The sequence below is a fragment of the Pempheris klunzingeri genome, chromosome 3, assembly GCF_042242105.1.
Source record: "Pempheris klunzingeri isolate RE-2024b chromosome 3, fPemKlu1.hap1, whole genome shotgun sequence".
Lineage (NCBI taxonomy): Eukaryota > Metazoa > Chordata > Actinopteri > Acropomatiformes > Pempheridae > Pempheris > Pempheris klunzingeri.
Window position 1 is genome coordinate 18290561 of NC_092014.1, and position 12281 is coordinate 18302841.

At 42.1% G+C, this 12281-nt stretch overlaps 1 protein-coding gene across 5 annotated transcripts in view; it reads right to left on the minus strand.

Moving 5' to 3' along the window:
• Nucleotides 1–12281, minus strand: part of LOC139199353 (nucleosome-remodeling factor subunit BPTF-like) — a 44935-nt gene that overhangs the window by 31659 nt on the left and 995 nt on the right. For 4 of the 5 annotated variants that reach the window (XM_070828414.1, XM_070828412.1, XM_070828411.1 and 1 more), the window contains exons 2-8: nucleotides 9318–10140; nucleotides 6433–6484; nucleotides 5995–6163; nucleotides 2840–3094; nucleotides 2133–2342; nucleotides 997–1182; nucleotides 632–807 (exon numbers count right to left, since the gene is read on the minus strand). In XM_070828414.1, coding sequence (XP_070684515.1) covers nucleotides 632–807; nucleotides 997–1182; nucleotides 2133–2342; nucleotides 2840–3094; nucleotides 5995–6163; nucleotides 6433–6484; nucleotides 9318–10140 — 1871 coding nt within the window. The remainder of the gene's footprint in view (nucleotides 1–631; nucleotides 808–996; nucleotides 1183–2132; nucleotides 2343–2839; nucleotides 3095–5994; nucleotides 6164–6432; nucleotides 6485–9317; nucleotides 10141–12281) is intronic. The other variant, XM_070828415.1, reaches the window with a different exon arrangement.

A 12281-nucleotide genomic window follows, 5' to 3' on the forward strand; every position in this document is an offset into this window, starting at 1 on the left:
TAAAGGTTCTCTATAACACACCAAAACAAATGTGCGCCTCACCCCTCACCTCGCTGCCAGCACTTCTCATTCATTCTCTAACAACTGCTGATTGACAGCTTCTTTCAGTGTTTGCGTTACCGTGTTAGATCAGTAGCTTAGCTGAGTCTGTGGCTGGGAAGCGGCTCTGACTCGCTTTTTTCCCCACAGACTCGCATGCACTGACATGCACGCTCAGCTGTTCTGACAACCAAAACAAAAGGCCGAGAAGCTTGGATTACAACACACACACACACACACACACACACACACACACACACACACACACACACACACACACACACACACACACACACACACACACACACACACACACACACACACACACACACACACACACACACACACACACACACACACACACACACACACACACACACACACACACACACACACACAGTGAATGTGCCTTCATTCTCTGCTCAGGTCTGTCTTACTACACTGTATCTTTACAAAGCAAATAGTTGTTTAATGCTGTATTTATGTTCCCAATATTGTATAGAGAGCCTTTAAGGCCCTTAACCTCAGTCGTACACTGGCCAGCTCTGTGAGCCTGTGTTATGTTTTTTGTATGATCCAAGGTTGTTCTCACCTCTTTGCCCTCTTTGAAAACCTTGTTGGCTTCATGAACAGCAGCGGCCACCTGCTGGCTCTTCAGCTGGCTAAGCTTGCTCTCTGGGTTCCTCAGTCGGGTCACCATGCGAGTCGCCGAAGACTTCTTACTGCCGAGACCTGTCGTCTCACCATTGGCCGAGTCTTTACTGTCCCCTGGAAATCAATTATCAGGTTCAGTGAAAGACAGAAGAAGCCAAGACATACACAGCTCTAAGCTGTTTTTGAACTAAAGCCATATGATGAGCAATGATTATTAAATGCGATACCCTCTTGACATAGGCTACATGAATGTTAACTACTGAGTGCAGTTTTGCACAATTGTGGGGTATTTGTTTGTCAGACCTGTGTCATCAAGGCTGGCCAGGGATGACTGGGAAGACTTGTCAGCCAGATCTGGAGGCTCAGGACCTCTGGGGGGGACCCCAGCTCCCATGCTGCTGTTGCTGTTCTCCTCACTGGTCTGGGGATGATGGCTCAGGCTGGGGATGCTATCTCCACTGACGGGGACAGGATCTGATGATTGGGTCTCTGCAAAACAGATGGAAAATCACAAAGATCTGACCTTCTTGCTTGCCTTGTTGTTCTTGCTGTCATAAGTCATCATTGTTTAAGTGCTTTAGCAAGCTACAGATAGATAATAACCAAGATAGAGATAACCAAGACACACTGTAGCATCATCAAAGCTGTCAAGCACGACCAATAAATAGGAAGTTCAGCACAATTAAAAGCTCAGCCAATGAAGACCGAAACTTTCTTGCAAAAGTTCTGAAACATTTAAGGTAGTGGCTCCCTCTACTGACAAGTCTTGCGTTATGCATGCACCAAAAGGTTGGATTTGAAGGCAAGGCTCCAACAAGGCTTGTGCGCACCACACTGACCACAACAATGAATGGCAAAGCTCTACAGTTATTAGAGATGAATATGTTTAGAACATCACTGAACAGTTTTTGAACAAAGGCACTACCTAAACAGAAAGCTATTCAATCAGAAGTTCAGATTAAAAGCATGCAACAGAAAAGCTTTTTAAAAGAGTCACTGCACCAGGCAATGTGAAAGCTGTCCCCGCTGACGCACAATTCTAGTCATGCTGATTGCAGTGACAATGCCACATGATTGCAAATCAAACCGTGCAATCAGATTCTCAGCTTTTTAGAGAAAAAGAGCGCATGAGGAATTAAGAGTTGAAGTGCAAAATGCCTGAACGTGTTCCAATGCTAAAGTCAGGTTTCGCAAAATAAAAATCGGGCTATTCAACACAAAAGCCAGCAGATGCTATGAGAGCCACATGCAAAGAGGCAAGCTGGGGAATGGTCAGGAGGAACACCAAAGCACTGGGGGCATATGGTGAAACAAACAAGTCACTGGTGATGTTAAGAGCATCAGAGTCACCACACAACGCTGTGCAGACTGGGGTAGTAAAGCAGATCCCCAAAAAGAACTTAATGAGTCGAACTTCACCCTAAGATGACCTTGTATACCTTTGGTGTTGTTAGAGACCTCCATATGGGAACATCCCTCTATCAGAGCCTCTACGGTGGAGGCCCGGGGCTTTGGAGCCTCAGTGGCCAGGCTATAGCTCATGGTGCTGGGGGTGGTTTGTGTTGGAGCAGAGGTTGCTGGAAGTATAGGTCCGTCTGAGATGCTACTGCCACTACTGCCCTCTTGGCCAGTGGGTGGAGCTTCAACAACTACAGATGAACAGCAGCAACGTTGTATATACATTTTAGTTTATAATACATACATAACTTGAATACAATCACATAGACATCAATATTCACTGTGCTAAGGTTAAGTAGATGCAACCTGAGAAATACATTTGCATTTTGTTCTCCAGCCCGCACAATAAATGCCTTACTATTCTGTGAAAGGGCCTCTCCACAGCACTGAATAATAAATATCCAGCAAGACCCTCATATAAATTAACACATGTGCTTTGAGTGCCAGACCTGTCGCTGACAAAGAGCACAGCATTCCTAATAACTACGGAATTAACTCTTAAATCAATAACTAATTACACCATTGTGATGATGTCCTTTTATCCAGGGGTCAAAATCAGAACAGGGTGGAGGTACAGAGACACAGAGAAACAGCATTTCAGATCAAACGTTTTAATGCTCATTACTTTGGGATATATATTTGGTTGTGTTTTTCAGAATACTTTGTGAAATACAAGCATCATAAATACCTTCAGTTTTAACAGCATCCCTTTTCTCCTCTGTGGCCTCTTTTTTTGTCTCCTCCTCCTCCTCCTCTGTCAGAGTTTTGACCTTGCCCTCCTGCTGCCCCTCGTCCTTCAACTTGCCCTCTTCATCTTCCTTCTCCACATCCGCCTCCTTCTTCTCCTTTTCCAGCCGTGCTTTCTGGGCCTCCTCAGCCGCCCGTCTCTTCACCTCCTCTAGCTCTTCCTCCTTCTTAGCCCGCAACCGCTCCAGGATCTCCTCTGGATGAAAGAGGAAAAGATGTTAACAAAGGACAAACAGTTGTAAGACGAAAGAAATGAGGGGCTGAGCCAGTAAATAGCCAGAATAGTGTTCAGTTAAGCAGACTCAAATTGTATTGCATCAGAATAAAAATCAGTACAAGATATCAGTCTTCAGCTAACAAACTTGACTTGGAAACCAAACCAAATTGAATGCCAACAGAAAAGGGAGAGGGGCTGTTTTTGGAGGGCATATTATGACATAATGAATTTTATATTCAAACCCCAAACTAGAAGAAGACACATAATTGCCTTCAAATGCACCTCTTTGTTTACATTCCAGATATGGTGTCAGTAACAAACTGTTTACAGGCTTTACAGCCTTACATAATTACATGATTTGCATGCAACATGTTTAAAAACCACGCATGCTTGTTGATGTTGACTGGGAGCAATTCAAATTCTAACCTGCAGTAAAGCACCAAGTAATGTGGTCAGAGAGCACAATGGCACCATGCTGTGGTTTAGATTGATCACTCCAGTGTAGCCGCAGTGATAGTCAAGTATTGACAAGTAAGCATGTTGGGTCGTTTATACAGAGTGAAGTCCTTTATGAGAGTAGCAGAAACTACTTTTACTCGTTAGTAGTGCCATCGCAGATTTAACAGCAATGCGAAACCTCCATCTACACTTAAAGGCAATTTGTACAAGTTTAATAAAGCAGGAGACACAGGGTAAATGGACGTTTTTCTCATCACTTGGCTTATGACTCATTTAAAATGGAGGGAAGCATGTTAGACGATATTTTGTGTGTGTGTGTGTGTGTGTGTGTGTGTGTGTGTGTGTTTGTGGTACAATAGCTTTGATTGTCAAGCTGTTTTTGTTTACTACATGTCCCGGTTGGAATGTATGTATATGTTATACGGGGCATCATAGTATATCAGTGTGCTTCACCCAAATAGGAAATTTCACATCACACAGAACTAACAGCACAGAATGCATATGTTGAGGCTACTCTTTTATTGACACATGAAACAGAAAAACAGCAGCTCGAGCAATAAAATGTGTGTGTTTTTTTCTTCTTGTATCATCAGCGCTGATTCACAAATACAGAGGCAGGGCTGACACATGTCCATTGACTTTCTCCTGACCAGGTATCACGCTTGCAGAGAGAAGAGATATAACACTAGATGAAAGAGTGGGTCTTCAGTTTCACACCAAGATGGATGAAATATTTTCTGTGCGACAGTCATAAAGAGACTGTATAAAAACAGAGCCTCTGTCTGTTTTTCACATAATGGCACTTGTTTTCATACTATATATCATTTTCAATGATTTAGGATTTAAAGGCACCCTTATGGATTATTTGTGAAAGCTGCCAAATATATTAACCAGTCCTAAAAGCAATGAGGGGATGCACTTTTGGGGCATTAAGTTGTTTTACTACGCACTTTTCTGCCTGACACTTTTCCGACCAATTAATCACTTATCGTCACTAACAAGTGTGCTTTGCCCTTTGCCTTACACTTCTGAGATGTTGCTGAGCGAGCTGGTACTATGCACTCTAGCCAAGTGAAAAAAAACAGATGGTGCCAATTCATAGCAAACGTTATCTCGAGAAACTATCCATAAAAAGCAGGTCTAAACTAAACTCTTTAATCAAGAGAAACCCAATGATTCAAGAATTCAAAATTAAGGATTCAAGAATCTCCACATGAACAAAGATCAGGTGACAACAGCAAGGAAAAACCTATTTAATGGGAAAAAACCTTGGACAGAACCCGGCTCAGAGGTGGGCGGCTTTCTGTTATGGTCTGCACTATTCATCTATGTGTCGTGGTTTGAGCATGTAAGTGTCAAAAATGAGACAAAGCTTTCTAGAGTAGTTGAGCTGGGCAGTACGGTTACAAGCTGCAAAGAAATCCAACTGTCAGACCCCCACAGCAAAGCAGTCTGACACTTACTGCTTAATTGGCAAAATCTTACATGACTGCAACCATTACTTAAATCACCATTTTAAGCTACTGCCCTAAAAGCAAAAGGTACAGAGTCACCCGTGCAAAGAAAAACATTGTTTGTCCCTGTTGCCACAAAATATCTTAAATCTGTAAGGACTGACACTTTTTGAAGCCAGCCTGCTGCCTCAGCCCACAACATGTTATATCTATCTATTAAACCCTGATTCGGTCCTCACCAAGTACCTGGTGCTCCTTTTAATGTAGCTTCTATTGTGTTTTTATATAAATGAGTTTTAATGTGTCCCATCTGGATGTGAAATTAAGTGTTTTAATGTGTTCTATGTATTCTTTAAGGTATCAAACATTTCTATATGCTTGTGTTATCTACTTCCTGTGGGTAAAAACTGGTTCGAGTCTGTTGTAAGTGAAGACCTTTAACTTATCTGTAGGCAGCAGATGCTTGTTAGAAGTGCTTGCAAGCTGTTTCATCGAAAGATAGCAACACATACAGCAGCACCATGTGAGTGTATTGTAAATGTATGTGCTGTTTTCCAAAGCTTAATTGTGATGAAATTCTGCTGCACAGCAGACTGAACACTATGAGCATGATGATGGATTTGGTAGACATCCTACAGATGGACAGGACGCATGAGGGACTGAAGGGAAGCTCAAGTGCTGGATACTGGCCAGAGTATTCTGGGACCGGAGTAAGGTTACATAATAGCTGGGTTGATTCCTATGGCCTGGCCATCTATGACTGGGTGGCATTCATGATTGGGGAGAAAGGAGGCAGAAGAGTGGAAAGAGAGTGACAGAAAGATAAAGGGAAGAAAGAGAATTACTTTGGGTTTTAAAATATCCTTCTCCCCCTGTAAGCCATGATTAAACTCAACAGAAAGCATCTCAGACTCTCTGAAAATTGGTCAGAGAAATTAAACAGAGAAAGAATGACGAGTTCTTTACCACTGGCGGCAGTAAGGAAACACTTGTTGCTGCCTCTGGACTTGTTGGTTAGGTCCTCTGTGATGTCCATATGTGCGTGCACCTCATCTCTTATCTCTTCAAGTGCTGCATACAGGTCAGCCTCCCAGTACTCCTTATCCAAACAATCTATGAGCTCAGCTAGCTGGACCTGAAGAGAAAAGAGTTAAAGTAGAGTTCACAAAGTACAAGCCAAAATAAGCTCAGTGCTATGACAGCTGCACTGCTAAAAAACAGGGAATGTTTGGGTTTAATTTGCTATTTAAAGAAAGGGCAGCGTTGCTCTAGACATAGCTCTAGCAAGTTGGAAATTAAGTAGTGGAATAGGAGTCTTTTAAAACAAAAAATAATAATAATTGTACTGTGTGAAAAATGAATAGCATACGTCCCCTGTAAGAGGAAATGATGAGTCTCATTTACCTTGGTGCTGTAGTACCAGATGGCTTTGTCCTCCTGCTCACCATCCTCCTCACTGTAGGGGACACATGAGGGGGAAAGAGTAAAAAATAAAAAATTAGGAGACACAACAGTGAGGGGTAGGACAAACAGGAGAAAAGAAGCCAAAACTGGAAGATGGATGCTTTACATATGCTTGCTTTCTGTATCCTGCGGTGTGGCTTTATGTGATTTCTTTGCCTTTTGTCTTGTGAGCAGATACATTATTTACTCTGCACATAGAATTCACCAGGGTCTGACGATGAAACACTTTTCACATTACATGGCATTGATACATAAACATGAATAAATTATATCATTTATCACAGTAAATAGCATTTGTCATCCTAATAATGACTTTTTGATGCATTTCAAGTACTAAACTGAGTGCATTTTAACTGGCAAGTACTACAGTCACAGGGTAGGCACAAATCTCACAGGTATCTTAGCAACAATCTCCCTATAACAACTGATCTTAGCGGTTAAGAGTGTTTTCTGAAAGTATTTACTACTTAAATGTTTATTTTTTGCACGCGTTTCCCAAAACAGCACTTCAGAGTGTACATGCTTGGCTGTAACGCTCATCTTGTAAATGCTGGCTGTCCATGGTGCTGAAGAGAATTATCATCTGTTTTTAAAGCTACTCGTTGTGTTTAACGGTCTGTAAGAAGAGTAAATAAAGTGCAACTGAAACAACAGAAGTATTTACAATATTTTATACATAGAATAATAATGCTGAGTGTTGTGACATGTTTTTGGTGATTAATGTATTTTAAACTATAACTATCTCTACTATAACCCCTGATCATTTAAGGTATCATCTTAAAATATGATGCAATCATATGGTAACAATAAAACTTGACTCATAATGAACAACAATACAAAATTACGTCCTGGTCCTACTTTACACTACTCTAAATAATTAAAACACTGAGAATTTGAATAATCTGCCTAAGATCAGCTCTCCCTAAAACAAGTTTACCATGTAAATGCGTGTAATCGTACTGATTACTAAGAAGGCTAAGCTCCTGGGAGCCCAGCACAATGAGAAATATTGACTAGGACACTTGGGTTTATGTAGCAGCAGCTACAGAGTGGAATATCTGACAGCTTTTTACTCTGCATGGCCCATGCCGAGGGACTGTGAAGCCTGAGGCTGTGTAACAGTACTGTCTATTCAGCATCCCTCACTTGAAGCACATGTGCGCACACACACCTTACTTCTGTGCACATCATTCACAGCACGTACATCCAGTCACACAAACTTTCCTCTGTGCACACTACTAGTATGCACCAACACTCGCAGCCTCTGAAGGCAGAGTGAAGATCAGTAATGCAGCACCTGCTGGGGGGCCAATTTGGAGCGCAAGACAAAGCAGTAAAAGAAGCGAGAGAGTGAAATGCAGCCACAAGAAACTTCAGGCCACCTACCCTCTTAAATCTTATATTGTTCAAATGATCCATGCTCATTTATAGTTTATGTAGCAGGCCTTCTGCTGCTGCTACTGCTGCTGCTGACCCAGCACACAGACCATCTGTGACTGCTCAATACCAATATAATTTGCTAACATATGGGACCAGTACTGCTGATGGTCAGGCTATGCTGAATTCATCCACAATGTACTTGTACGCAAGACCCTACTGGTATGCATAAATTTGTAACAAAGTCCTCATTGTCACTGGGAATAAAGTTGTACATCAGTGATTAAATGTACCATTCTTTACACATTCCTGCAGCTACATCACAGTTTCTCACAAAGTATATGGAAGCTGTTTCGGTAACTAAAACTTCAGTCCTGCAGTAGTGTGCAATATGCTTATTAATCCAATCTAAAACTGACTAAACAGTTAATTTGCGGTCAATTTAAACTAGTCTGTGCAGGTCATTCGACCTGGCTTCATGACTTCTCTGTTGACCAGGTTTGAGCTCCATTTGAACACAGCCAGGCTTTGAACACCAGATGCCTCTTTGCAGCTGGCAATTTAATGTAATTCACAGTTATGAACAATTCTGTGGTTAAGTAAGAATGTGTATGAACTATGGCTGCAAACATGACTCTCTGCGACACTTTGGGATTAACCTGTTACAATATTTCCCCAGGATTGGAGGGGTGATCAAATACAGGTCGAACACTTGCTCAGTAAGTCTTCACAGACACTATAACAGTGTGTGGTGTCCACAAATTTTATGATCACCAATCGATCACAAAGTAAACTGAGCCACAAATACTGTGGTAAATTAGCCGCATTGAGCAGCTACAGTACATGAAAAATGACAAAAAATGACAGTATGGGAATGCCTAGAAAGGAAATTGCAGGATTGCTGGCCATATTTCTCTTTCTTATGGTGTTGTTTATAACTGTACATGCAGATGGTTTCTGACATTCATGAAAGCTTGGCACTTTCCTTTGACACTAAGTTACGTGACAAGATTGGAGACTCTGCTTTAGAGCTGATAAAACTAAAGCACACTGTTTTACTATTAATTGCTCATGGAGCCAAATACTCATTCTAATCTTTGACATGAAATCATGAACATTTGGGCAACTGTGTGAGGTGTTAGTGTGTTGGCAGCACACTGTAATCATGCTACCATTTTCAGCAAATACCTTTGAGAAATATATCAATCTGAGAGATCATTTTGCTGAATAGAGACTAGAGAAACATGCTTCAGACGATCAGTCCTAACCAAGTGGTTCAGTAACCACTGAACCACTGCAACATTGACTAATCTCCGTTTTAAATTTTAAAAATGGCATATTATCGATGTGCAAGACTGTAGCAAAATTAAGGCACTCACACCGACACCTCCACTGTTGACTCCTATGCAATAATCTTGGCACATAAAAGGAAACTTTGTGACACTTACATGACAATGCGGCGGTCAAGGAACCAGTATTTGCGGTGGTGTCGGTCATAGCCGACTGGCAGTTGTCGAATAAAGGGTCTGGTCCTCTGTGCTTCTGGGATGCAGTCCGTCACACCGGGTACCTTGTGTGCCACACACACCTCACACTGCCACTCGTCCTCTGGCACTTCCTGCAAAGGCGGCTTCACACACTCCAGATGGTAAACGGCTGAACATGTCTCACAGCACAGCAGGTCACCAAGGCGATGGCATACCCTGCAGTGGTCGTCGTAGGCAACCACCCCTTCTGACATTAGCTCCTCCCGGGCGATGTTGGTCGCAAGGAACTGGTCCACCAAAAACTGGAGGACTTTGATTTTGCTCTCTAATGGTTCATACGGGTAATCCTCAGTCTCCTGGAAAGGCAGTATGTGCCGGTACTCGGGGTCACTCTCACAGTACGCCCTCACCACCTCTGGCCAGGTCATACCATCCACAAAATACAAAGTGGAGTTAACGGAGTCCTTTACGTCGGCGGGACCAAATGTGGTGTTGGAAGTGTCCTCCTCTCTGAGAATAGCTTTGAGCAGGGCGACGTGGGTCTCTGCCAGCAGTGTGCACTGCTCCTGGCTAGCAATCGCTGCACAGAAATCCTCAAAGCGGAAAGGGGAGAGCCGCAGAACTGTGCCAAAGTTGCGGAGGACTTCATAGACGGCAGACACATTGAGGAGCTGTGAGGTAGGAACCAGGAGGTCCTCAGAGGACTTGGGAAGCTCCAGAGGAGGAATGTCATTTGCCTCAAGGATGGGTGACCGTGGTCGCATTACCCGACTCCTTTTCCGGCCTGTAAGAAGTGAAAAGAAAAGAGCCAAGAGTGACAATAAGGTTGGCGTACAAAACAAAACAGGAAAGTTGGTGGCAAATGTGAATTTAAACTACTGCTAACACTGTGTACTGTCTTGTCTGTCTACGCTTTATAATAAACTTAACATGCAAAAACTGTGAGTTAAGTTTGTTATGTATTTGAAATGCAGATGTTTGAGGAGAAAACTAATGTGCACGCAGAATCAAAGCACCACTGTTGCTTTGAGTCAAAGCAAGACCTGCGCATTTTCATCAGATGCACTTATGTTTACCAACAGTCAATGCAACCTAATGCCTGAGCTTCCTAGCATCCTTGATGCCTCAGTGGACTGTACTCTGGAATTTGCACTAGTACAGTGGCTGCAGTACTGGCGGCACTCGGGTGATCTCCTAAAATCCAGATTCTGTTCTGATACAATAACAATATGTCCATGATATTTAGATGGCCCAACACCCTGACAACACTATATCGGACTAATGGAAAATCAATAACAAGCTAGTGCTAATGGGAATGGGGCTATTTCTAATACAGCGTGTTACTGGCTGCTTGGCTTTTTTATGAAAGGGTGAAGAAACATATCCATCACTGTAGGATTAGTATACTGTTACTATTCCCTACTTATAAAATGACTATACCATTGTGTTTGCTTCTGGCCTTCTCATGTGCTTGTCTTAATCTTAAAGACACTGTAACAGTATTGCAGAGTGTAGATTGCTGCACTAAATTTTCTATAAAGAGACCAAAGCAAACAAATCGTATAAAATTACACCACCTCATCGACATTGTCTGCCATATTGTATCTTCAATGTAAACACTGGGGTAGCCACTGACAAACTGGGAGTCTACAACTGTTTGACAAATATGTTTGTGTTAGGTCAGGTACAATTCTGTGGTTTAGCATTGATGTGTAAACAGAGAAATGATGACGGGACTGCAGCAGCAGAACTGGCTGTTTCTCAAATGGTGACAGCATCAAGCGGTGTGTAAAAGTGTGCAATGCATTTGCAAGGATGTGTGTGCCTGTATGCTTATAGTGGTAAAACCACTGTAATATCTGTCTGTCACCACTGGTCTTATGAAAGACTCCTCACACTTGGCTGCACAATGCTGCCATGTTCACATGTCTTTAGAAAAAGCAGACGGCAGCCTGGCTATTGGAAGTTGAGAGGTATGTGAGTAATCCCTGAGCCACTTAAATTGCATCTAAGCCTGACCAGAGTGTAGTCAAGTGTTATGGGGTGCACAAATCAAGAAATACAATCTACACTCAAGTGTTTCTTTCCAAAGAACAAGTGAAAATGTATCCCAATGAGAAAAGACAATGGTCTGATGTCATGGAGACAGCAAAAAAAAAAAAGTGAGCTTTTCTGTTGACGAAATCTGGACTTGGACTTCTGTGGAAGGCTGGATCCCCTTACAACTATTTTTCTAATCCTATCCAGTGGCTGGAACAATGTGCAGTGCATTACTTTACATAACAGATGTGCCATTGGTTTTTACAGACACAACTATATTGGCATGACTGTTCATGAGTGGGAACGTGATGGATCTAATTTGCTCACCTGATAAACATAGGAGTGGTTACTATGGTAACGGTGCACAACGTAATATTGTAATGAACTGGTGTTTGCAACAAGTGAAAAAAAAGAGGGCTCTCTTCAAAACAAGGGCCTGTCAAACTCATTTAGCAGAACTATGCAACTAAAATATGCCTCCTGAAATCTAGTAGGGTAAGGCAGGTAGGTCTTAGACTGTGTCTACAGAAATATGTGTATACACACACGTCTATATAAATTTATAAAAAGGTAACATTTTCATGCAAGTACTACAGATTTACAGATGATATAACTGTGATCTGTTGATTCGAGACCAAATGATAGACTGTTTACGTGATGTGTGTTTTGATGCATCGTAGTTTACATGGTAGAAAGTGCACTTACTGTCCTTTTACATAAGCAGAGAATCTGAATGAATAAAATGAATGGAAAGGCGTCCATGCATCTCGTTTCAGAATGAGTGTGAAGACACGTAAAATACAGCGCGCATGCAAAAGCCCAGTTTAAAAAAAGCACAAATAATTTCTTCATTACGAATTGACGACATGAAAATGTGCTGATCCG